The sequence below is a fragment of the Gymnogyps californianus genome, chromosome 1, assembly GCF_018139145.2.
Source record: "Gymnogyps californianus isolate 813 chromosome 1, ASM1813914v2, whole genome shotgun sequence".
Taxonomy (NCBI): domain Eukaryota; kingdom Metazoa; phylum Chordata; class Aves; order Accipitriformes; family Cathartidae; genus Gymnogyps; species Gymnogyps californianus.
This window is the reverse complement of record NC_059471.1, coordinates 153888587-153911949: the sequence shown is the minus strand read 5'-3', so window position 1 is coordinate 153911949 and position 23363 is coordinate 153888587. Positions and strand designations below refer to the sequence as shown.

General features: G+C 40.6%; 1 protein-coding gene across 2 annotated transcripts in view; it reads left to right on the top strand.

Moving 5' to 3' along the window:
* Positions 1-15653, top strand: part of PTN (pleiotrophin) — a 72519-nt gene extending 56866 nt beyond the window's left edge. The window contains exons 4-5 of one of the 2 annotated variants that reach the window (XM_050907594.1): positions 155-316; positions 15381-15653. In XM_050907594.1, the coding sequence (XP_050763551.1) occupies positions 155-316; positions 15381-15433 (215 nt within the window). In that variant the 3' untranslated portion in view covers positions 15434-15653. Of the gene's footprint in view, positions 1-154; positions 317-4009; positions 4182-15380 lie in introns of those variants that run through there. The other variant, XM_050907588.1, reaches the window with a different exon arrangement.
* Positions 15654-23363: the final 7710 nt, after the last annotated feature.

Genomic DNA, 23363 nt, shown 5'->3' with positions numbered 1-23363 from the left:
GTTTCAATGTTTCTTGGGATTCCTTTTTTTCAGTTGCATGATCCTTTTGTCTACAAGCACTGGCTGTCCGTGATATCCTACTAGGCTCATAACATTTTTGTTTTCACACTCAGTCATTCTGGTTTAAATATTGCCATTTATTTACTCATTGCAGCGGAGTGCAAATACCAGTTCCAGGCCTGGGGAGAATGTGACTTGAATACTGCCTTGAAGACTCGAACCGGGAACCTAAAGAGAGCCCTTCATAATGCTGACTGCCAGAAGACTGTCACAATCTCAAAGCCCTGTGGGAAGCTTACCAAACCCAAACCTCAAGGTAAATTCCATTTGCTGAAAGCTGCACACCAGTTCATTTAAATCACTGGATTTGTGATGTCCTGCGTGCTTCAGCGGTAACTCAGTAGTACAAGAGATTGTGCTTTCATGGCCTTTCCTCAGTTCTGCACTGCTTCTATCTCTCAGCGGTCAGGCAGACTATGTTCCTGAGTTGTATAGTCAATGCAGTCTCACACACAAGAGGTAAGCTGAAGATTAGAGCCCCAATTTTAACCTTAGACCACCTGTAATGCTACCAGTTTGCTGATGCGACTAGACTTCCAGAGGACAGATGCTTTTCATAACTCACCTGTTGACAGGAACAGACCAATAATAGCATGCAAAAATGTCTCTTGATAAAGACACCTTTTATATAGGTTTTGTTTGGTATCGAATAATGACTAGTTGAAAAAAGGACTGCTTTCCTTCTGGACAGGTAGTATTGACGGAATGTTCTGCTCACTGCATGCTGAAATATGTGGATGTTCTGCACTCTTGGGGTTGTATATTCTTTATTCAAAGATAGCAGGAAGGAGAGTACAGAAAGTATATGTCTTATTTAAATGTGAGTGACAGTGTAATTCCTAGTACACGGAAAGGCATATGCCCTGCATTTGTGTTTCCAGGTGTCCCCTAGACAAACTTACTTTCTTTCTAATTATTAAAGCCTTTTAATTTACTCTTTTGTTGGAGTAGCAGGTGTTATGTGTGTAGGATGATTTATAGCGGGAGCTAAAACTGTGAGATCTTGTTTGAGATACAGAAGTAATGTGTTTTAAGTGGATTATACAAGCTATGCTACCCTGGCATTTGTTTGCTTAAAACCAGCTAGGTTTAACACATTCCAGGCTCTGAACACTTGGACAATTATAAAAAGTAAATGTGATTAGGTGTGACAGGTGCAGCTGGGATGGGCAATTTTCAAATTGTGGGTGGTGGTGCACCACTGATCTGAGGAGTACCTGCAGATGGCCTGCTCTGCTTGTGCGACCGGAGACATGTCTGATGAGGTTGCAGATGCTTTCTCTGTGTGTGCATGCATCCATCTGCTTTGCAGTCAGTACAGCTGTAACTGGTCTTCCCCGCACACCATCCATGGAGTTATCACATAAGAACTGAGTCTAGAACCTGCGTAGATAACGACAAGCTGTGAAGCAGAAAGGATACAACTAGATTTTCAGAGACCAGCCGACTTGGTTGAGTTGGCAGCAATAAACATCTTCATTTGGGGATGGAAGTGACTGGGTGGGAATGCAGGAAGGGCTTTGAGCTGTGTGATTTTATTGTTTATTAGTTTGGGGGGAAGGACTTTTGGGGGGGGCGGGTTGAGTAAGTTTCCACGCCTAAGTGGCATTTGGGAGTTTATTGAATGAAGCTTCCTATTGTGCTGCCAGAAGGCCTCTGCTGCTTGAGCCACTAGTAGCCCTCTGCCTTGTTCTGCTCCCGCTGAGTCAGTATGTTCTATCAATGGCTGTCAGAAGAGGGGAGAGGTAGACAAAGCAGAGCGTTGATGCACCGTTGTTTTGTGAGAGCAATGCTGTTGGGTGGCACAGGGACGTATTCAAGTTATAGTTTTAAAGGCAGAGCTTGTGAAATTGCTGGATTGGAGTTAACTTTAACTGATTCTAGATATGAGTGAGTTATAGCTGAGACTGAAACTCGGGTTGGGACTGACTGCAGCAAACATAGTTACGTGGTTTGACTTAATTAGGAAACCTGACTTCATTCAATTTGAAGGAATGCAAAAGGAGAAATAGGTACAAACGTAGGTTTGTGATCATAATAACTGTGGGCAGAAATTCTGCTCTCCTGATTTGCGTTAGAAATCTCACGGCATCTTCCTGCATGCCACCTGCTTGTTCATCTGCTGTTGGCATTAGTAGGAGCAGCATGCATGGAAGTCACACACTTGCAGCCTGCCTGGGCCCTGAGCTAAAGATAAGAAATCCATATTGCAGATCTGTGGGTATAACTACATAGGAGCTACACTGGACAGTATGTTGGCAGCAGTAGGAGGAACTAGAATAAGAAATTAGGTCAAGCAGATTAGTACTGTGTGGAATGTTGTGCCCTACTGAACTTTATTTCTGAATTAAAAATCTGAGTGCTGACATGTTAGCTGGAATAAGAGTATTTTTTTTCTTCCTGAGGTGAAGGAAATTACAGGTTGGAGGTAAGTCCCCACCTACATCTAGATAAATGAAAAATTAAACTGTATTCAATCTATAGTTAGAATAGGACCCAATTTAATTCTTTGGAGACGGGAGGTAGGATCTAGATTATTGTCTGAGCACTTGGAATGGACTGCAGGTACATATTGGGCTCCCTTTTCACCCACAGCTTCACGTCAATGGCTCAAGACTACAAGAGAAAAAGCATATGATACATTACTTGGAAGTAATAATATTTTTCTGAGACACAGTGTTGCATGAGGTCTGTATTGATATGCAGCTAGACCTGTAAATGCTGATCAAGTGCAGTCCGTTCCTACTGTGATTGCCTGGAGTAGCAGGGCAGTGGCTTTCTGGCTTTTTTGAGCTCTGGCAGCAGAATAGTAAGTGAGGAGCTTACTGATTACAGGAATCTGTTCTACCGCTAAACGGTTACCTTTCTGACTGGTGTGTGCTTCAAGAGCTGCATCACTGAATACATCTCGGACAGCAATTGGTTGAGAGTACCAAAAGCAGATGTGAACTGACTGAGAATATTGCACTGAAAAATACCAGTATATTCAGAAAAAAGCTTGTTTTCATGATTTTCCTGACTAACCCTCTTTCCTGTGCGCTGAAATTTTCCTTCCATTAGGTCATGTTTGTAACCTCTCCATCACATCACTTTTCTTTTGATTTCATATTGTAAATGGGGTGAGTAAAAGCCTCTACTTAGCTTCTCCAGTCAGTTGTAGTTTTATATATTCTGTTACTTTTTGTCACTTGCCATCTTTTAAAGCTAAAAACCTCTGACTTAAGTATTTTGTTGTATAACAATATATCCACGATAAGAATACTCTCTACTGGACTTACCTAAATTCCTTCTATTATTGCAAAATAATTTTTGAGATGAAGAGACTGGACTGTACACAGTATTCCAAGCATGTCCTCTACAGATTTGTGTTGAAAAAGAAAATATCATTGTAATACTTCCTTTATTGTTCATTACACCCACTAAATAACCTAAATATGTTTTTCTTTTGATCACTGCTTGCATGTGGAGTAGATATCTTTATCTGAGACCTTCACAATTCTCTCTAACTCTTATATTTTTTAAAAAGTTAATTAATGTGGTTAGTTAAGAACCCAAGAAAGTGTGTGGGTAAGGCAGATTATTTCATCTAGGCTTGCCCAATGAAGTATTGTGTATCAGATTTCACCTGATACATTTCCTTAGTGTGGCTTGGTGTCTGAAGTTCCTCCTCACCTTCTCTGTTGTTTGAGAAAAATGCAAATACATTGATGTTATCTGTAACTGCTGCTCTCCTGTTGCTTATCCACCTTTCCAGCTCATGAACATGCAGCAACTTTGCTGGTAGGATGAATCCTGTGTCTCTCTCCTCTCGCCTAACTATTTCGAAGATGACTGCTGTTTCATAGGAGTTTGATCTGTGCTTAACAGAAAGGAAAATTATAGCTGCAGAAAAATCCCAAGGGTTATCATTTTGCAGATTTGCTGATAGAAGTGTATTTTGGTTTTCCAGGAACTTCTATGAGCTGGGGCAAAACTTCTGCTAAACTAAACCAGGAGATACTCATTAACCTTGGGAATCAATGCCTGCCTCATAAACTGGTGATCTAAGTGTTCTTACGGATTTGTTTTATCATTAGTCAGCATTCATGGAAAAGCCTTAAAATCGTTTTGAAGCACTCTCATTATTTTGGAAACTAAAAAAAAAAAAATAAATTTGTATTTTTTCCTTATTAGCAACTGCTCTGTCTCAGTTTTTTTTCTTCTGAGCAGGTGATTAAGTATGGATTGTAGTCTGCGACACTTGGACATTTTGGAGCTCACTGCTTGCAAAAGGGGAATTATTAGAGAAACTCTGCTGTATATTGGATTTAAGGAGGAGAGCAGATGATGAACGAGGAATTTGAATTTTATCTGGATTTCTGATGAGCTCTCTTCTCCATAGCTTTGCTGAGGTGTTCTCAGATTGGAAGACAATAGTTTCATCCTGGGCTGCTGTGCTAAAGCGTAGTTAACACAGGACGAAAACTGTCGTTCGTTCTTTAATATTGTGCATTTGGACAGAGAGATTGTCAGCAACATGACAGTGATATCCCAGACACCATGGTTTGTGTATTTAGTACACAAATGAGGTCATGAGAAAGCCTGTCACAAAGACTGGAAAGGATGAAAGGATAATTTTTATCACAAAATCCCAGCGGAGGCAGCCACCTCTCCTCTAGCACACACAATTGCATATTCTAATCAGTGTCTGCAAGGCCGGGGATGTTCAAGGTCTCCCTAAACTGTCTTGACAGATGTGAAAGACTCAGGCACTTCTGTCGAGTGGCTGCTCTAATGGCCAACTTGCACTGAAGAGCAGAAAACGCTTCCGACATACTCCATCTGGCCTACTTCACGGCCACCCAAACTTGATTGATGGTTGTTCGGGTTCCAGCCAGCCAGAAAGTAAAAGAATGGGGTATTGTCAGGATTCAGGAAACATTTTGCTTTAACTGCTGAGAGGAGGAATTTATTTTTATTGAGCTGGGTTGCCTGATAGGCTTTATTTCTTTTTTCACTCTTTCCGTCACTCTCATTCTTCCTCTCTCTCTCCCCATAACTCTTGTACTTTTAGCAATTTATTCTTCTGATTAAGATAAAATTAAATAGAATAAGCAGTCTGCCTGCTCTTTCTGCAATGTACCCTTCATTTTTTTGAATTATGCTCCTTTCTGATAACTTTTTCACCTGGCTTTATTTAGTTCTTTTTAATAAATCTCCCTTCCCAACTTTTTATCAATTTACAGTATATCTGATCTATGAGTTACTTTCTCCTGGCTCAGCTCAGTCCTTGCCACATAGGAAAACAATTCCAACTAAGGTTGGCAAACATTAACACTGCTTACACCACTGTTGTCTTTAATAATTGGGGTGGCATCCAAAGATCACATCCTCCAACACGCAGTGTTTGGAAAGGTTTCTCACATGAAGGCAAGACCTACCCGAGTTGTTAATGGCTGTAATCTCTTTCCTGTAATGCAGATCAGGTGTAGCATTTGAGGGTCTAGCAAGGTGTCAGTCTAGTTCCCTGTGTTTGGCATGGTGTGCGTGCTACTGCAGTGGAGGAAAGACTACGCTCTGTGTGTTTTTAATAATTTCATATCATTTGAAGAGCTTTACTTAAGAGTTTAGTGAAATGTAATCAATCTGCACTACAGTGTTTCTTTTATCTAGCAATCTTTACAGGCAGCAATTAGCTAATCCTGCTATCGCTCCTTGGAGCTGAGGAAGTACAATTTAAAGAAAAGTAATAATTGAAAGTCGGAAAGGCTAAATGATTTTCCAGGTTGATGCAGTATCAGTGGCAGGTCCAGGCACTCAGCTAGGTGCTGTTGACTCTTGGCTCCATGCCCTGACTAGTAGCTGCTGCTCCTTTTTATCCTAGTCTGCAATTACAATTATCAGAATGTGACGATTTACTTCACGATGAGTATCTGAACTGCAGTCTTTAATTAGGGTCTTTGGTTTTGATGTTAGTAATCTCAGTGGACTTAAGACAGTGTTTGACACTGACTCACCTTGTGTCTTCTTAGGGAGCTTGGTGTCAAAACACAGAGCTGGACTTTTGTTAATGAACAGGTATATCCCCGTCCTTACTTTGGTGCCAGGAGCAGAAAACAACATGTGGTTTTTGAGCACTACAGTGGCAGCCTTGATTTCTACCTGCAGAGAGGACATCTTATTCACAGTGCACTGCCAGGACAGACTGATTGCTCTTTGGCAGGGTGACTTGGCTGCTGGCTGTTGCAAGGAGCTGCCAGTGATGTTGTCTGAATGAATTGCTCTCCTGATACGGAGCTATTCATTGCTCAGACAAACTAGGTGCTGCGCCGACGAAAAGGACCGTCTGCAGCCCATTCCATTTTGCATGTTGGACAATCTGCTTTTTCTGGGGTGCCCTCTCTCAACTTTGCCTTTGTGCAGCAACAAAATGTCTGCTTCTAAAGAGTAACTGGAGAGGACACAGGGGGAGAAGAAATAACTTGTTAGGACTGTGATTTTCTTTCGTTTGAAAGATGCTGGTGTCTCCTGTTTTGCCATCACACTCGTGCTGTATCTCCCTCTGCAGGTTTCAGAATTCCCCATCTTTAATGTAACTCATTAGTCGTGCAGGCATGCAGCTAGCGTAATAATTAGTATTACAGGAGGCAGAATAATAGGATCTGCTCAAACTAATTAGATATAAAAATGAGGGATTTTCTCATATTAGGAAACAGCTGTGATGGATAGTTAAACAAAAACCTGAAAGGCAAAATTGGGAGGTTTTTCTCTTGCTCTAAAGGATGAGGCAGGTTTATTGAAGAATGGCCTCTGGCACTGACCAGGAGCCTGCAGTGAAATACAGTGATCTGAGCTCTGTGGGGCAGACACTGGCAGTGGATGCCCGGTGGGAACAGCATAGCTGGCTGTTTTATTGTTGCTATCGTCATGATTATTTGTATTGCATGAGTGCCCAGAGGCCCCAGCTGAAAGAGAGTGCCATTGTACTAACCACTGCATAAACATTGTGAGAGGCAGTTTTGCCATGAATAATTTATGCCTTATGGAGCTGAGAAATGTGAAAACCAAGAGAAGAAACAGTGGTCCAGAGGGGCGAGACTGGGTAGTAAATGCTTGGTTGTGTTTGCCTGTGCCCCTTGCTAGTCCGAGGACAAGGCTTGTTGTTTCGAGATGAAGTAAAACACTGGAAACTTTAGGCTCTGAGACACATCTATGTGATTTGGCTCCTGCTGCCATAACATGAGGAAATAACATTTTTCTCAATTTAAGTGGGAACAAGAGTAAGCTGTATAAGAAGAATAAACACAATGATGGTTACAGTGTGGACCAGCCTCAAGCTGCTAGTAAGCTGTCAGTGCAGCCCATAACTAATAAAGTTTGGATGTCTTTTAATGGTGTTTTTTTCTGCTTCCATTTCCTTATGTTTCTTGGAGGCTTTGCACTGTAGTCTCCCTTGAGACTGCTTTTGTACCTTTGAAAAATTATACTGTTTGGATAAATAATTTGAATGCATTGTCAGATCATAACATAATATCAATCTGATTGACACAGCCCTGATTCCAGGGAGCAGGAAATGCTTATAGGAGAGGGAGAAAGAGAAATATTTTTTTAAAAAAGAAGTATTTTTCAATTTTTAGTTGTCCTGCAGCTTTTACAGGTGTTTTTGAAAAGAATAGGTTGGGAATTTTCATGGGAAACCTAGACGTCCATGTTTTGTCACCCCCTGGTTTGTATTTCAGATTTTTTTTTTTTTTTTCCTGTACTGCCCCAAAAGATGAAAAACTGGATGTGACAAATGTTCTTGTTTAACCCTCTTGTGCCTGCAGGAGTTTATTTTAGGGTTTAATACAGACCTTTGTGGGTGAAAGTTTAAATAGCTTTGTGCGTGCCAATTCTGTTACATGCTCATTGTCTCACTTTCCTGGCTTGCAAGAGTAGTCCAGCCTCCTTGGCATTAGTCAGTGCCCTTGAGCCGTGAAAATGCCTGAAGCTGTGGGACTTGCTGTGATAAAAGATATGCCATCAGCAAATGTTTACACTCATTACTGTTCCCAGCAGTGAAACAGAGAGAAAGCTCTGTTCCTTCCTTTCTGTCCTTTCCTTTCCTTTTCTACTTCTTAACTTCCTTTCCTTTCAAGCTTTCCCCCCCCTTTTTTATCCCTCCATCTCATTTTCCATGTCACCATCCTCTATTTTTTCCGTGTCACATCTCTCCTATCTGTGCTTACTGCAAAAGTTTTGGAGGCGACTTTTCAGAGTGTGGAGCACTGATCAAAGCCAAGCCCGTGTCCGGTGCCCTGAGGATAGATCCCGTCTGGGGCGGATGCATAAAGCACAACTGAGAAATGTGTGTGCCTGGTTTTCAAAAATTAACGAAGTAAAATAGGGTCTGTATTCACAGTATATCACGAATAACTTTCTGCTAAATAACTATTTTTATATAATATATATTTATGTATTTATATATAATGTAGATCTCCGTTTGACCTATAAACTGCCTCAATATGTGATCTTTTTGCTGTATAGGTATATGCCAAACTCCAAATGGATTATTAATACTTTTATTTTCAGCAGTCTCCTGCAGACATGTGAATGCAGAGAGTAAACTCTGAATGTACCAGTCTGTGCCTGCACCTGTCTCGCTGGCATTAAGAGGGATCTTGTTTACAGCATAGACAGAGTCCTGAAGAGCCAGCTGGGACTGGGTTCCTCTTGTGCTGAGCACAGAACGTGACAAAGAACAGTAAGAAAGTCCATACCCTACAGAAGCAGCAGTACAAATGTACCAGAGGCAGATGAGACGAAGCAGCAAACAGAATAGCGAAGTGAGCTGCTTCTGGAAATCGCTTTCCAGTTAGCCAGACCCCTTCAGCAGTCTCCAGTTGCAAAACAGGCTTTGCTTGAAAAGTTTATCCATTGCAATCTTCTGAATAGTTACTCTTAAGACTCTAACATCTTAGATACATGTGACCCAGAAGTAAAGAAAATGAGACGAAAATTTTCTGATCTTTGTTTTTGGGTAATTAGGCGATCTAGCAAAATCAGAAAATGCGTGTGTCTCTGTGGTCTTTTGTGTGCCTGTGCCTAGGCACTTTTGAAACTTTTTCTCCCAAATATTTGAATGAAGAAAATCACCAAAATTAAACCTTTCTGATGAAAATCCTTGGTTTCAAGAAATTACATCTTAAAAAAAAGCTTCCTGTAATTCCTTACTAGTTTAAGTAAGGATATTAAAGGGAATGTTTTTAACGTCTTACGTATGTCAGGTTCAAGCAATGGCTTCTGACTGTCTAAGATTGTTTCAGAGCTTTGCGGCTGGTTTTAGAACAAATTGGATTAATTTTTCCTTGCATTTATTTCTTCTTGCAATACCAGTGAGAAAGAAAATGAATGAAACTTTTTCCATGAGTGGCTCTTTGGTCCATTTCTTTGTCAGATACGTTAGTGTTTGTTACAGGCATAAATCTAGCTGTTCCCCATTCATAACACGCGTTGCAGCATGCCTTCCTGGCTTATATGGTGCAGCTCCACCCTTTAGGTTTGAATTAGGTCCATCTTGTGTTCAACTGGGAACAAATCCAAGTCTATCCAAAATGGAAATTTGGCAAAGTGAGAAGCAGAACAAAACCTGCTGGAGAGGAGTGACTGGAGGAGTGGAGAAATTGAGAAACACTTACAGACAACTGGAGAAATTCATTAAACAGCACAGAGCTAAAGTATAGGGGATATAATCAATTGTAATATATTAATGAAGTAAAAGTCACATCGAGGTCATTGGTTCATTGGAGACTTGCCTTCTACTGCTGTTTAGCTAGTGGAGTATTGCTTTTTTTTCCATCCGGTAGAACTGTGTTGCTCAAAGAGGCTTTTCAGAAGAATTCATTTTGGAACAAAATTGCTATCGTAATAATATTTTTTCCTCTTAAACCATTTGGAATATATAAATGCTGTATATAGTGCAGAAAAATAGGAGGAAAAGGAATTAGATGGCCATGAAAGGTTCTCTTTCTCTAGAAGCAGAAGAAATACCATATTTAAAGGGTATTTCAGAAATCAATGGATTTGTTTCTACAATCATGGAAATCACAAGATAGTACAGTTTCTGTTCCTGGAGAGCAGGGTGAACCTCTTTAGGGTGGGATTTTTTTCACCAAGGGATAAAATCCTTGGCTTCATCAAAGTCAAGACTGCTCCCTTCCACATGGGTTGGCGTTTCATCCCCAAAATTCAGAAGTTCCCTGCACCCAACACACCATTGCCCTGCACCGCCATAGCAACCAGGTGCTTTGGAAAATTTGCCCCAATGAGAGGTAGAGAGCCCTTTAGAAAACCTGCCTTCCTCTGTACTCAGTGGGACTGAGTGCTAGTTCCTGGGCAAACTGTGTCCTGAACACCTGGTGTTGAAATTCTTCGCTCTAGCCTTCCATCAGCACAGCTTTTCTATTTCGAATGATTTATATTGCTTTTGGGGACACTGCTTGACTTTTATGTACAGGAGTTCAGCAGTGCCATGAGTGAATTGTTACCTTCTTTTCAACAAATGAAAATAAATACCTGCAAATCTTGGCTTACAAAGCTTGGCTTCCATTAAAATGTAATTACCTACCTTTTGTGCCTTATACATTAAGAGTGGCTTCAAATGGTGTGTGGCTCCTGTTCGAGATAATTACTTTCCTTTGCTGCTTGCATAGTAAGAATGAGGCTCCAGAATAAAGATGACTATTTAAAGAGGGCTGCTGCCATTCCAAATTGCATAGAGAAAGTTCTGCTTATCAAATTGATTTGTTTACTCGGTAAGATCCTCACTGGAATTTTTGTTACTGCTCATCATGGACCCACAGGAGTGGGTCCAGTGCTAATCCATAACCACACACCTTTTAATCCTGTGAATAATTCTTAGGCATACAACTATTCATAGGGTTATTCAGGTGATAAATGATTAGATAATCCAGTGTGTGCACATCGACACAGTTCGCTGTTGCAGGTGTATTTGTACAATGCTGTGTCGGTGTTTTTATCTTGCTGGAAGTGCTCTGGGTTCCAGGGGGGAGCGGGATGGCTGTGCAGTGCTTGATTGCTGTGCTCTGCAGGGACTGCCAGGTATTCTGGATTTGCTCTTTGCATGTGTCCTGGTCCAGGATCCTGGCATCCATCTGAGCAAGAGCACCGCTAGGCAGCCTCTCACTGTGGGATAAGAGGGAAGGAGGAAAGCGTATGGTGTAACACAGACAAAAAAATTGAGGACTGTTTTGTCATCCTCATCAATATTCTGGAGCATACATAGCTCACTCTTCCGGTACTTTTGTTTTGCTGCAAGGATGCACAGGGATGGTAAAGATAAGTATTTCCTTGATGTGAAGAAAGCCAGAGAGAAGACATAGCTCCTGCTACTGCTTTCCTCAGTGTGGCTGTGTGCTGAGCCACACTGGAGGTAGAAGGACAGTTTGGCTGGGGCACTAACACACAGTGCACTCAGAGCAGTAGGCAAAGAGCTACCCTTGTCCATTCCCTCCACTGCACAGCCTGCTCCTCTGAAGTGTTGAGAGACAGCGAGAGATAGCACCCACTCCCACCTCAGTGTTGACCCTGGTATTGGTATCTGTAGGAGAAATACCTTTGATAAGGCATTTAATGTATTTAAATTAATGTGTTTAACTGTAAATATCAAATGTATTTACATACCTCTCGTAAAGTTTTATATTGAGATGTTCCAGTTTGTGGCCCGCGAGCCAAATGTGGCCTGTAGGATAATTTTGTTGCAGTTAGGCACTTAGCCCAGCTGAGCAGGTCCCTGAACTGGCTGAAGTCTGCTCTTCTGAAATCCAGGGTTATCATCCTGTGTTTTGCTTTGCTCCTTCCTCTCCAGATCCTGAACTCTACTATAGGTAGCTCATAAAGATACCTCCGACTGGTGTCTGGCTTAACACTGAAAAGACTGGAACACCTAACTTTAAAGGAAATGGTGCAGTGAGTAGATTCGGATTAAAATTCTGCATGGGCTGGTGTGAACCTGAATTTCATCTGGTCAAGTCGTTTCGTCTGGGTTACTATAATTTCTGATGGCAGGCTGGGACCACACTAAGAGGCCTGGTAGGAAATGGCTGAACCTAAGGTCTTACATCCAACCTGTGCTAAGCTGAATTGAATTTCGATAATTTTCAAATATGGAATAGGAATCTGAATGGGATTATTGGAGACAGTGTATCTAGGGGATCTTTTTCCTCACTTAACTGGTAGGTGGCTACAGCTGGTGCTGGGGTATGGGACTGTTGAGCTTTCAGGTAACTGGCATTGTACTCTCAACTGGTCATGGCTTTTGAGCATGGTGTCAGTGCTGGCACTGCTGGCACGGTGACCCTTTCAGTCAAGCCTGGTTACTCTGGGAAGGGAAGCATTGGCAGACCAAGTGATCAGGATGACATGGATCCCAGTGTGGCTGTGTAAGCTGATCTGATAGCATGTCATAAAAGTTGAAATAGTAGTGTTAGGGTGAACAAAGATGAGGACAATAAAAAGCCTGAATGACACAGATGCAAAGAGTAGGTCTGAGCAATGAGGAAACATGAACAAAGTACATCTTAAAGCAACTTTATACTTTGTTAGCCATGGACATACCGTAGTCTGTAGCCTGACTGTAGTCAAAACAGGTGGAGGGTAGCTGTGAACAGAGTTGTGCATGAGAGTATGAACAGCAACATTTTCATGGGTCAGTACCTGGGTACTGGTGTCTGTGGTAGGATTTTTAAAAGAGCCTAAGGACTGGGAAATATTTGAGCAGTTTTCTTTTTTTCTTTTTTTATATTGCCACAACTCTGGGGGTGCATGTCATTTCATGGAGCAAATGTGCTTTGCATCAATACAGCTTACCTGTCTGAAAGATTAAGCTGTGGTGGTGTGAGTACCTTTAATATGAGAGGAATTACGTCCCACGCATGAGGGTTTTACTCTGCTGAGGCACGAAGCAGAATCACTTGTCTTTGTAGGTAGACGGGTTTGGCAGTTTGGGTGATACGCAGATTATCACAAGGTAGACAACAGCGAGGAATTGAGCTTTTGCTCACAGGAGCAGATACAGACCCCCAGGGGCCAAGTGCAAATGAATAAACAGTGGGTTGTCTGGTACCTCAAGTCAAGTGAGGATGAGGACCTGATGCTATCACATGACTCCAGACCAAAACCTTCTCCTGGTGGTGACTTCACCCCTACCGTGAACTGCACATACTCTTCAGTAGAGTCCTGTTAGTGGTTTGCCCACATTAATTTGTCTCCTTTGCTTTTAGTAAATTTAGTTGAAGCCTGCAGAATGCCGTTCTGCTTGTGCTGGGTCTAAATAGATTTTACAGATTCAAGTGCCGGTCCGATTGATACAATGCTGCTGTTTCTTTCAGAGAAAGCGGTGTTCGGGGGGGAAGAGAGGGTGAGGGAGAGCGCAATCAATACAGAATCCAGGAGGGTCCGTGATACAGAGGGGCAATTAGAGGAAGTGGAGGACGTGGGTAAAAGAGGATAGGCAGGGAGACAGAAAATTTGTACGTGGAAAAAAACTTTAGCTGAAAGCAAATTAGATATTAACTTAATTAAAAATGACATTGTGGAATGACAGGTTGTAAAATAGTGCCAGATTCTGTGAATGGCTCCGGACTGCGGGCGTGCACGCACACGCACATGCACACACACAAACACAGACACACATAGAAAGGCAGGGGAAAAAAAAAATAGTTCATTTTCACATTTTCAAATAAAAACAAATTACTTCTTGTTTTAAATTATTATCCCTTTAAATGTTAAGCATAGTTTTTAAGGGAAAGAGATTTTAGAGCAGATTATGTGACTAAACATGAAATGGGTATTTTATTTTGCTTTGACTAAAGGATTATTGGAAACAATTTTTGTCTTGTTGAAAAAGATGAAAAAAATGTTGTTTTGAAACACTAACAAACAGGAAAAACAACCATCAGAGAAATGTGATAACCTAAGTCTGCCTTCTGCTGAAGGTACCCTGGCCCCATCCATAGCTGAAAGATGTCAGTGTAGTTCCCTTGGCTTTCATGCAAGTAAGCTGATTTTACCAGAGCTGATGGTTGCTTGACTGTCTGTGTTATGCAAACTGGTCAGAGAGAAAAGAATCATATTCACAAAGAAGAGTACCACCTTAAGGGCCAAGTGCTTGTCTGCTGATTCAAGGTGATATTTGTTCTTTAACCTGAGATGGGTTTTGCTGGTTTGTTTGGGTTTTGGGTTTTTTGTTTGTTTTTTTTCTGGGGGGAGGTGTTTTTTTAGAAGGAAGAAACAAAGGCAGGGTTCAAAGGAAGAAAGTGAAATCTGGGTTAAGGCAAACATGGGTCTACTTGCTTGCTGTTTTGGTTCCAGGAAAGATGCTTCACAGAAACTCAGTTTCCATCTCTCTGTAGTACTGTGTTTTGTGGTGGTATCCACAAGGATTTATTCAAGTTCCCAGTGAGAGCTGTTACTTCCCCTATTACAACGTGACATGTGATACAAGAGTACCTAATCCCCTCAATTCATATTAATTTTTAGGCCCCTCTGTGAATTTCCTCTACCTGTAGAACACCACACAGAGTTATATATATTATATATTATATATATATCTATAGCACAGAGCAAGTTTCCACAGATGGTTGTATAATGGATAAACTTTCACCTGTACCTTCACATTGTTCCCTTATTTACCCCAAATTAATCAGAGAAGCAGACGCTCCCTAATCCCTTCCCTGTCCTATCAGTACCAGCTGGCTGGACAGACCGTGCTCTACTGACTCCAGGCCAAAATTCAGTTGCCTCTCAAGTGTACGTAGGTGTTTGTTCCAGACAAAGCAGGAAGGGTTGGCAATGGAGAAGCTGAAGAAACAAGTGAGCTTTCTCACCACGCTCTGGAGTTGCTCTCATATTCAGAGAAAGCCAAAGACTAACAATGAAACAGAAAGGAAGCAAGGGAGGGGTATGTGTGTGAGTAGTGTGTGCAAAGCTTTCTTCCAGCTCTCCACTGAGCCATGACCCGGTTTCTCCAGGAGCTGCCTGCTGTTTTCTTATTTTTGAAGCAAGTTCCTGAGACAATGCTTTGCATGCCAAACAGGGTCAGCTGCTCAGATAGGAAGGGTTCTGAACTGGACATGCACCTGTCTTTCCATCTTCTCTAGCGCCTTGACTGCTCCTTTTTTTCTTCTTTTCCTTCTATTTTCCGTTTCCTTGTTCCGGATGAGGGAACAAAATTAGTTCTTACGTGCATAGAGAAAACAAGGGGAACTTTCAGGCATATTGGATGAAATTTATTGTAGTGACTGCTAGATGCTAATTTTTTATGATTATTGTTATCTTGACAGAATCCAAGAAGAAGAAAAAGGAAGGCAAGAAACAAGAGAAGATGCTGGATTAATGGGGCCGACTTGGGCAATGTGAGAAAGGGACATCAGCAAACACGATCAGTTAACAGTTTCATTTATACCTAGGCATTTTATCCTAAAATTATTTATAGCTTAATGGTACTATAGAAGGAAACAAACAAACACAGAAAAAAAATCCTTTCTTTATTACTTTAGTATTTTTAATGTATAACCCTAACAACAATCTTTAGAGGCCTGTAATAAAGGACTCCAAACTCATTTAGAAAATCATGTCTATTGTATATTGAACAATGTAGAGGTTTTAAAAATATTTTTTTCTCAAGTCTTGCCATAGGTCTCAATCTGGTAATTACTCCATGCAAGCAGAACCTGAACCTGTGTGGAGCTCTGCTGAAGCCAGTGGTGCCCTGTGTGAACATAGGAGTCTGGCTGGATGCAATTATGTTTAAAATTGGGACCTTATATCTGAAAAAACCCAGACTTGTTTCTTAAGTTCTTATTATATCTGGATAACTGTATGAAATTATTTGTTTAAGGAAAGGATGGGGGCATTTTGTTGAGTATTTACAGGCATAGAATTTTTTCGGATGTGTGGTGAATGTTCATTCCAAAATGCCACCATCTCCAGGTAAAAACCAGTAGCACTCCTATCCTTGGCCATATTTTGGATGTTGGCAGTAAAAATTCTGAAATCTTTCAACAGTTGGACATAGAAGAGTCCTAATTTTTCATGATTTTCTAGCAATGATTTTTCCAAGTGGAATGATAGCAAAACTTTCCATTTTTTAGCATATCAACGCTGGTGGATGGTAGTGTCCTCTATTTTACCTATAAAAGCTGGAAAATGCTTTCTTTTATTTGTTTATTTTGCCGGAAGGGAGAATATCCTTTTCACAAAAATCTAGTTGAAATTGTTGTGATTCTGCCTGACCCAACTCCCTTTTGTATCAGTGGGAATCTTCCTGTTGATTTTAGTTATAGCTGGTTGAAAAATAGTATGTCTGGTGGGAAGTAACAGAAGAAATCTGTTTGGACACTGCCTGAGATAGTTTATATTTTTGACCAAAAAAGGGACAGTTTGTGGGACTTGAAACCAATAGGAATGAAATTAATTTTTGTTTCTCTGTTAGTAAAGCAGAAGGAAAATATAAAACCAGTACCTTTTGCTTTCTTCCATTTTTATATAAGCAAAAAGACCTTGGAAAAGCTCAGTCAAAATAAAAATAGTGCTGTGATTTTTTATTTTTTTTTAATGGTCTGCAGGGGAAAAAAAGAAAGATAATAACCAGCTGGTTTTCAGTTTGTTCAATTTTACCTACTTTAAATGATAATAAGTCCTGACAAAAGTCACAAAGTAGAAAAAAGATCTGACAAAGGGCTGGTCTGTCCCCAGGTAAAGGGTTGTTTAACAAACTAAACAACCAGCAGACCAGACTTTTTAGAGGAAACATAAGGGATTTCAGTGCCCAAATTAATTTCAAAGTCATTGCTTTTAAATTCTAAATCTTAAAATTCAACAGCAAGAAATAAGCTTTGCCGTTTGTGTAGGCTGCAGGCTTGCCTGCTGGTCAAGAGGAATAGTCTCCCTTGTACTGCTGCGGGTACCCACTGACTTCAGCGAAGCTGCAGCAGGTTGTGTTCATCTGAGTAAATCGCATTGCTCTCTTGGGATTAGCTTGTAGACAAACAGAGAGTCTTTTTCCAGACTAATATCGCTCTCCTTTTCTATGCAAAAAATTCGTAACGATTGCAGAGCTTGCCCTCTTTTTTCTCACATGGAGGGTATGGCTGATCTGAACTCACAGTGAGGCAATTCCTTCTGTAGATGTTCCCAAACCCTTTTGAAGCCAGCTAGCCAAGGCTGCACATAGCTCAAGGTAGACTAGCCACACAATTACTTCCCAGACTCCTTGGGTGTGTTTTGCAGTCTGCGTTGATGTCCTTGTTATTTTGACTACGCTGTTAGACATACCCGAGCCAGTGGTATAGTTAAAAATGTCCCCAACATGTGGTGGATGTGCAATGACCAAATCCAAAATCATAAAGGCTCATTTTTGGGTGGTTCTGGGTGCTATTTGGTTTGTTCATGGTCTAATCAGGTCTACCTGTGCTTGTGCCTCAGACTTAAACTAATGGATTGGTAGGTCTGATTGAAAGCAAAGGGAGAAAGAAGCTTTTTCACTCACCAAAGGTTTGTCTGTCTAAATGCTGCATCAGTTCACTTAAAGTGGTTCAGCTTTGAGTGCAAACACTGTTGCACCATTGTCTTACACTGGTTAATCTAGTCCGTGTTTCATAGGGAGCTGGCAGGAGTTGGGAATGATGCTGAGACCAACAGTTTGACTATCCTTTAGCAAACCTTAGATGTGACTTCTGATTTCCACCTCTGTGAGTAAGAAGAAAATAAATTCCCCTGTGTTTCCTCTGACATCTTATGGTCCTTATGATTAACTGCCCATCTGGCTTGTTAAAGGAACATTCCTAATAGTTTTTGAAGGAGGCCAGTCAAGTTCCTATGGTGGTGTAGGGCCTCCATGGAGAGAGTTTACAGAAAACAAAGAAACAAACAAACAAATACCATGTTAGGACCAGAAGAAAGCTCAGCAGTCCTGGTAGCAAAGGGCATGAAATAGGAGAACGCTTCCTCTGTACTACTCAGCCACATATGTTTGGATCTATATTGGCATCTTACTGTTGACAGTAATTGGAGTTGTATCTGTCATAGTGTATAAACAATGAAGAAAATTTCCAGGAAACCAGCAGAAAACATTCTGTGGAAACTCTGGCTATGAGGGAGATGATAAAAGTAATTCATGGCAGAACACAGAGGAAGATTGAATAGAATAGGTCAGTCAGGTCAGCTCTGAAAGGAGATACCTGGTACCTAACAGGAGCAGTTGCTTCACTAGTGACATTATCAAGAAAGCAAGAGGCAAGTATTTGAACAAAACCTCTTCCCACCCTATCTTGCTCAGTTTCCACTTGAGTCATTCTGAAATTTCTCTTTATTTGCTTTCTAATCTTCCACCCTCCCTCCTTTGGGAGGGCAATCTTGTCTGACAGTGCTGTGGGGGCGGCTACTTCAGATGAAATATGTGTTTTGCCCTCTTGGTGCTATCCTGTTACAAGGGAAAATGACTTAGCATAGATGTGTTGCTTAGCTAGTTTAACTTACTGAAGCTTGTTTCACAAATGTCGCTTTCGCGAAGTGGTTTCTATCTTCATTTGCTACAGCTATAACATGGTATGAGGAGATGACAGAAATCCCCCAAATGACAGCCTTTTTCTGAGCACTCAGATCTCTTAGAAAAGAGACGGGTGAGTTGCTGAACATCAGCTAAGGATGAATCTGCATCCAGACTCTGGATTCTAGCAAGTTTAAACTTAGGGGAATTTGGGTATAGCTCCCTTTCCTTCCTCTAAGTAGGCTGAGCCATACTTCTAAGCAATTAGGCCTGTCTATATCTTGATTCAAAACAATATTTGAGGATTGGGGCATTTTCTGACTTTGACACGTCTGCTGACAGAAGTGCCCATATTGGAAGAGAATCATTGCTTGTCAGCCTGGCATATTTAACAGGCTGTTAAGTGCAGCAAAACTATAGGGCAAGGCTCCAGGAAGGGAAAACATTTGTTGTACATGCAGGTAGATACTAAGTTGTAACTTACTGATTCTCATATTCTAATTCCATAATGACATTCTGGACTGTACTGTTTTTCAAAGGAGAAAAATTAGAAGAAATGAAAGAATAATAATTATAAAACATATCAACAGACAGTGTTGGAGATTTTGTCAAGACGAGACAGGTATGAAGTCAGGAGCATTTTATACAAACCTCTTTTGCATGCTCCTTGAGTAGGGAAGGCCAGATTACTGGCTGGCACATTTGATTTTATGCTTTGCTTGATTTGTGCCTTAATGAAAACTAATCAAATGTAGAATATTACAGAGAAGTAAAGTCCCACTCCAACCTCAAAAGAACGTGTCCAACAGGAGCAATGTCAAAAGGAGACAATAGCATGTCTGTCTTTTCTGGTTTAGGAGTGCAAGTTACGATGATGTTGATAGGAGAAAACATAACATATTTCTTTAACTTTGGTGTATGTTCTTCACCACTTGGCATGTGGCAATGGACAATTCAAGTAAAACAATGGAGCATTAGGATGAACTAAGGGGAAGTGAATACTTACAGAGACTGTTTATGGAAACAGGCCTATAAAACCCCTGAAACTAATCATGCTGCTAGCAGGGAGCATCTGAAGATAAACATTGTGTAGCATTCTCATTTGTTTAATGAAATCCCGTAACATGTGATCAACTTCATCTGAGTTTCCTTAGTCTAATGTCAGTGATGGGGGGGGATGGGACGGGACGAAAGCCAACCCGACTTCCACTCAGTCTAGGAACTGCAACATTAACAATGTAAACCTGCCACTTTTCTAAAGCAAGATATTGGTGAGGTACACCATTTTGACATGACCCAGTAGTCTTTCACATCTCCCAAATCCTTATAGGAAGGGGAAGCAGTACATCAGTGGGGGCAGACTTCAGCATCATTTAGTTTTGGTCCAAAAGCATACAAAGTTTTCTGCTGCTATCAACAAGACTACCTAGACCCGTTCCCTTTCTGCTGCTCTTCAAAAATGGCAGTCTGCCTTGTGGTCTCATCACTCTGACCTGAGCAGAAATGAGGTATTTCAAGGAAAACATGGGAATTCAACTATCTTCAACTATCATTGTCTCATTGGTGGGGCCGTGCAATCCTTTTGCCCTTTCTGCAGTTTTCCATTTAAAAGTGGAGTGTCTTGGGGTCCCAGATGGCTAAAAACTCAGTAGGTATCTCCTAGCCTTTAAATCACTCAGCTTTGAGTGAGTTTCCTATGAAAAATCTGTACCTACAGTTCTTATTCCTTTCTTAAAAAATGCACTATAACAAACAAAACCCACAACAAAACTGAAAGCATGTGTCCAATGTATGAATTTACTGATGAGATAAAACAGAGGCTCCCAAGTATTCCCATTTCAGAAGGTCATTCAAAGTTAAAGACTGTACAAAAGCTTTAGCCCTGAATTCTGTGATGTAAAGCCAGGAAAATGGATAGCCTCTGCAGGGCTGTCTTACCCATAGCCAATTTCATTCAATTAATTACACTGTTTGAATTCTCTCACCTTAATCTACCTGGCAACAAGACGTTATTTAACTTTTCTCATTAGGTCATTCATTACATTTCCCATATTATAATTATGTAGTTCATCTAGATTTTTACAGCTGAAGGAAATGGCTCTGATAATCCAGAGTGTGTTATGGTTGCTGAGCGGACCTGAAGCAGAGGCAGGCTAGTACTGCTGCAGTTTGGAGCTAGAAACCACCTAATGAGGATGTCAGCATCAGACACAGCAGCTCTCTAAATATACATGCATACATACTGCATATACATATCCGTATATGGGGAAGCAAAACTCTATTAAAAAGTGCATCCATAACTCCAAATGTGTCTCACAACTAGTGCTGCCATGTTTTCAAGCTAAAGTAGAAGTGAAAGAGCTTTTTGTCCTGTGGTGTTATTTACACAAGGATACAAAAGTAGTATATAGAATGAAGAGCTAGGTTTCTTCCCACTCACCAGCATAGCAGTTTAAGGATAGCTGTGTCCAAGGAAAATGCAAAACACATGCAGATGAAATGGCCAATAGGACTTAGTATCAGAGTGATGTTCTCTTCTGCCACACCAAGTACATGGAAGGGCTTTGTTCAAAGCTTCAAAGTGGACGAACTGCTTCAGTTAGGTGTGAACATAGAAACCCAGGCAGAAAAAGGCTTTTTCTCTGCCAATAAAAAGTGAGGAAAATGGGAAAAAAAGATGGAAAAAACAAAGTAAAACTGAACTCATCTTAATACTTGTAGTTTGGGTGTTAAACAGAAAGAAGGAATGAAAGTCAAAATAACAAATTAAAGCCTGAATATCGTGTTCAATGGATTTCTAATTCTGTATATATCTATTAAACCAGTGCTATATGATATCTTCTTATGGGTTACTCTCTTTTTCCTGTTCCTTTTCCTTTTTTTTTCAGTTTGTATATTGATTTTGTAAGCTAGCAGTGTGTTACCTTTTCAATTTTTTTAAACTTGTATGAAAGCCATATATCCATATTGTAGAATGAAAGTGTTAATCCTGTAACATCCCTTAATGTTTCCCTTAGCTCTGTGGGATTGTGGGAGGCTCTAGCGAATGTATATGTTTACCAATTGTATCAACATAATTTACTTGCTCTTAGTGGCGATAAAGAATTAAATAAACTAATACACAGAAGCGTGGTGTTCTCATTTGGTTGTGGAAACTGTAGGGGACTTCTGAAGTTTCTTAAATTAGTTCAAAGTATTCTTAGTGGTCTGTCTTAATTGTACTAATTTCCCATCAGCTATAGGTGTTGCTTGTCAGAGAAACACTTTACTTTGTACATTCAGAAAAACTTTTAGTCTGTAGAAAGAAATCTGCCAGGAAATGATTCTAGCAGAAAACAGCTCTTTGGTTTGTGCATACTGAAGTCTCTCTGCCCCAAATTCCTGACACTTATCAGTTCTGTAAAGCAGCTTGTTTCAGTATACAGTTATTTCAACCTGTATAATATTGACACAATGATGGGTTACAGATGAGGAGTTTATTTTTTTTTTAAATTACTCTATCAGCTAAGCAGTGGGAAAACCTTATTCCCAGCCCTGTCATGCTCAGCTGTTTTACTTTAACAGTGACTTTAATGAGTGTGTGTGTTCGGTGAGAGATGATTAAGCCTCAAGAGTAGAGCAAAGAAGTTAAATTACATTAATGGACTAAGTAGAATTATGCAGAAATTCAGGTAATGCTCATTGTATGTTAATTTCTTCTGCTTTCTTTTTGTTCTTTCACTATCCTTTTTTCCTAAATCTACTTTCTTTTCCAGATACTCTTCCTGGTTTTGTTTCTGTGTCCAACTATTAGTTAAAATGTTAGAATAATTAATTACTCCATACAAGCCATTCCATCACTCACTGCCAAAAGAGGGAGATGCTTCACACTGTTTACAAGACTAAGAGATTTATAAAGGCTTCTGAAATTGTTTGGAAGAAAGTGAAGTATTATAAGGTATGAAAACTGACAGTGCATTCTTCAAACCACTAACGGACTCAGCAACCTAAATCCTATCCTTGGAAAGGAGACCAAGTACTCACTATTGTTTAATTACAAAAGAAAAATTTTAATTCCTTTTTAATATGCTACATAGCAGCTAGTTACATTTTTAGGTTACTGAGTAATGAGAGAGTTGTAAGATGCTCTTGTTCTTCCATGGGAGATATCTGATCTCATCAGTAAGCCTGAGCTGCTTGAGGATTGCCTCAAGTCATGCTTAGCTTCCCAAAGCTCAATCATGCAGGGCACAGAGGTCTCTGATTCCTCCTGTCTTTCCCACCTCTGTCCCCAAATGCTGACTAAGCTATAAACAGGCCTGGCAAAGAGCTTTTAGATCAGCTCTTTTCTGGTGGGTTGCCTTCATGGAATAGGGTCTTAGAAGGCCATGTCTCTCCTTACATAGCCTCTTTTTGTTATACATGGAGTAAATGAATGGAGAGGACTTCGTGCAGAAGAGACCCACGTTCTGCTACCACTTTGTGCTCCAAACTTCTGGGAGTGGTGGTTCATTAAGCAGGTCTATGGATGCAAGGAGGACCGCCAGTGGTGAGTGGGATGGGATGTCCACACAAAAGTAACCACTAGCAGTACGAAGGCCACTTTGAGAACTGTAAGACCCCAGAGCTCAACCTATGCACTACTACAGCTGAAGTTAAAAACCTGTTTGTACTTCATCATCCCTATGGCCTTGCACAGGGTAGAATTGTAATTAATACTCAAATGCATGATAGTCACACATGCACACACACAGAGACACACTGACTTCATCCCTTGCCTTGTAGATGACAGAGCAAC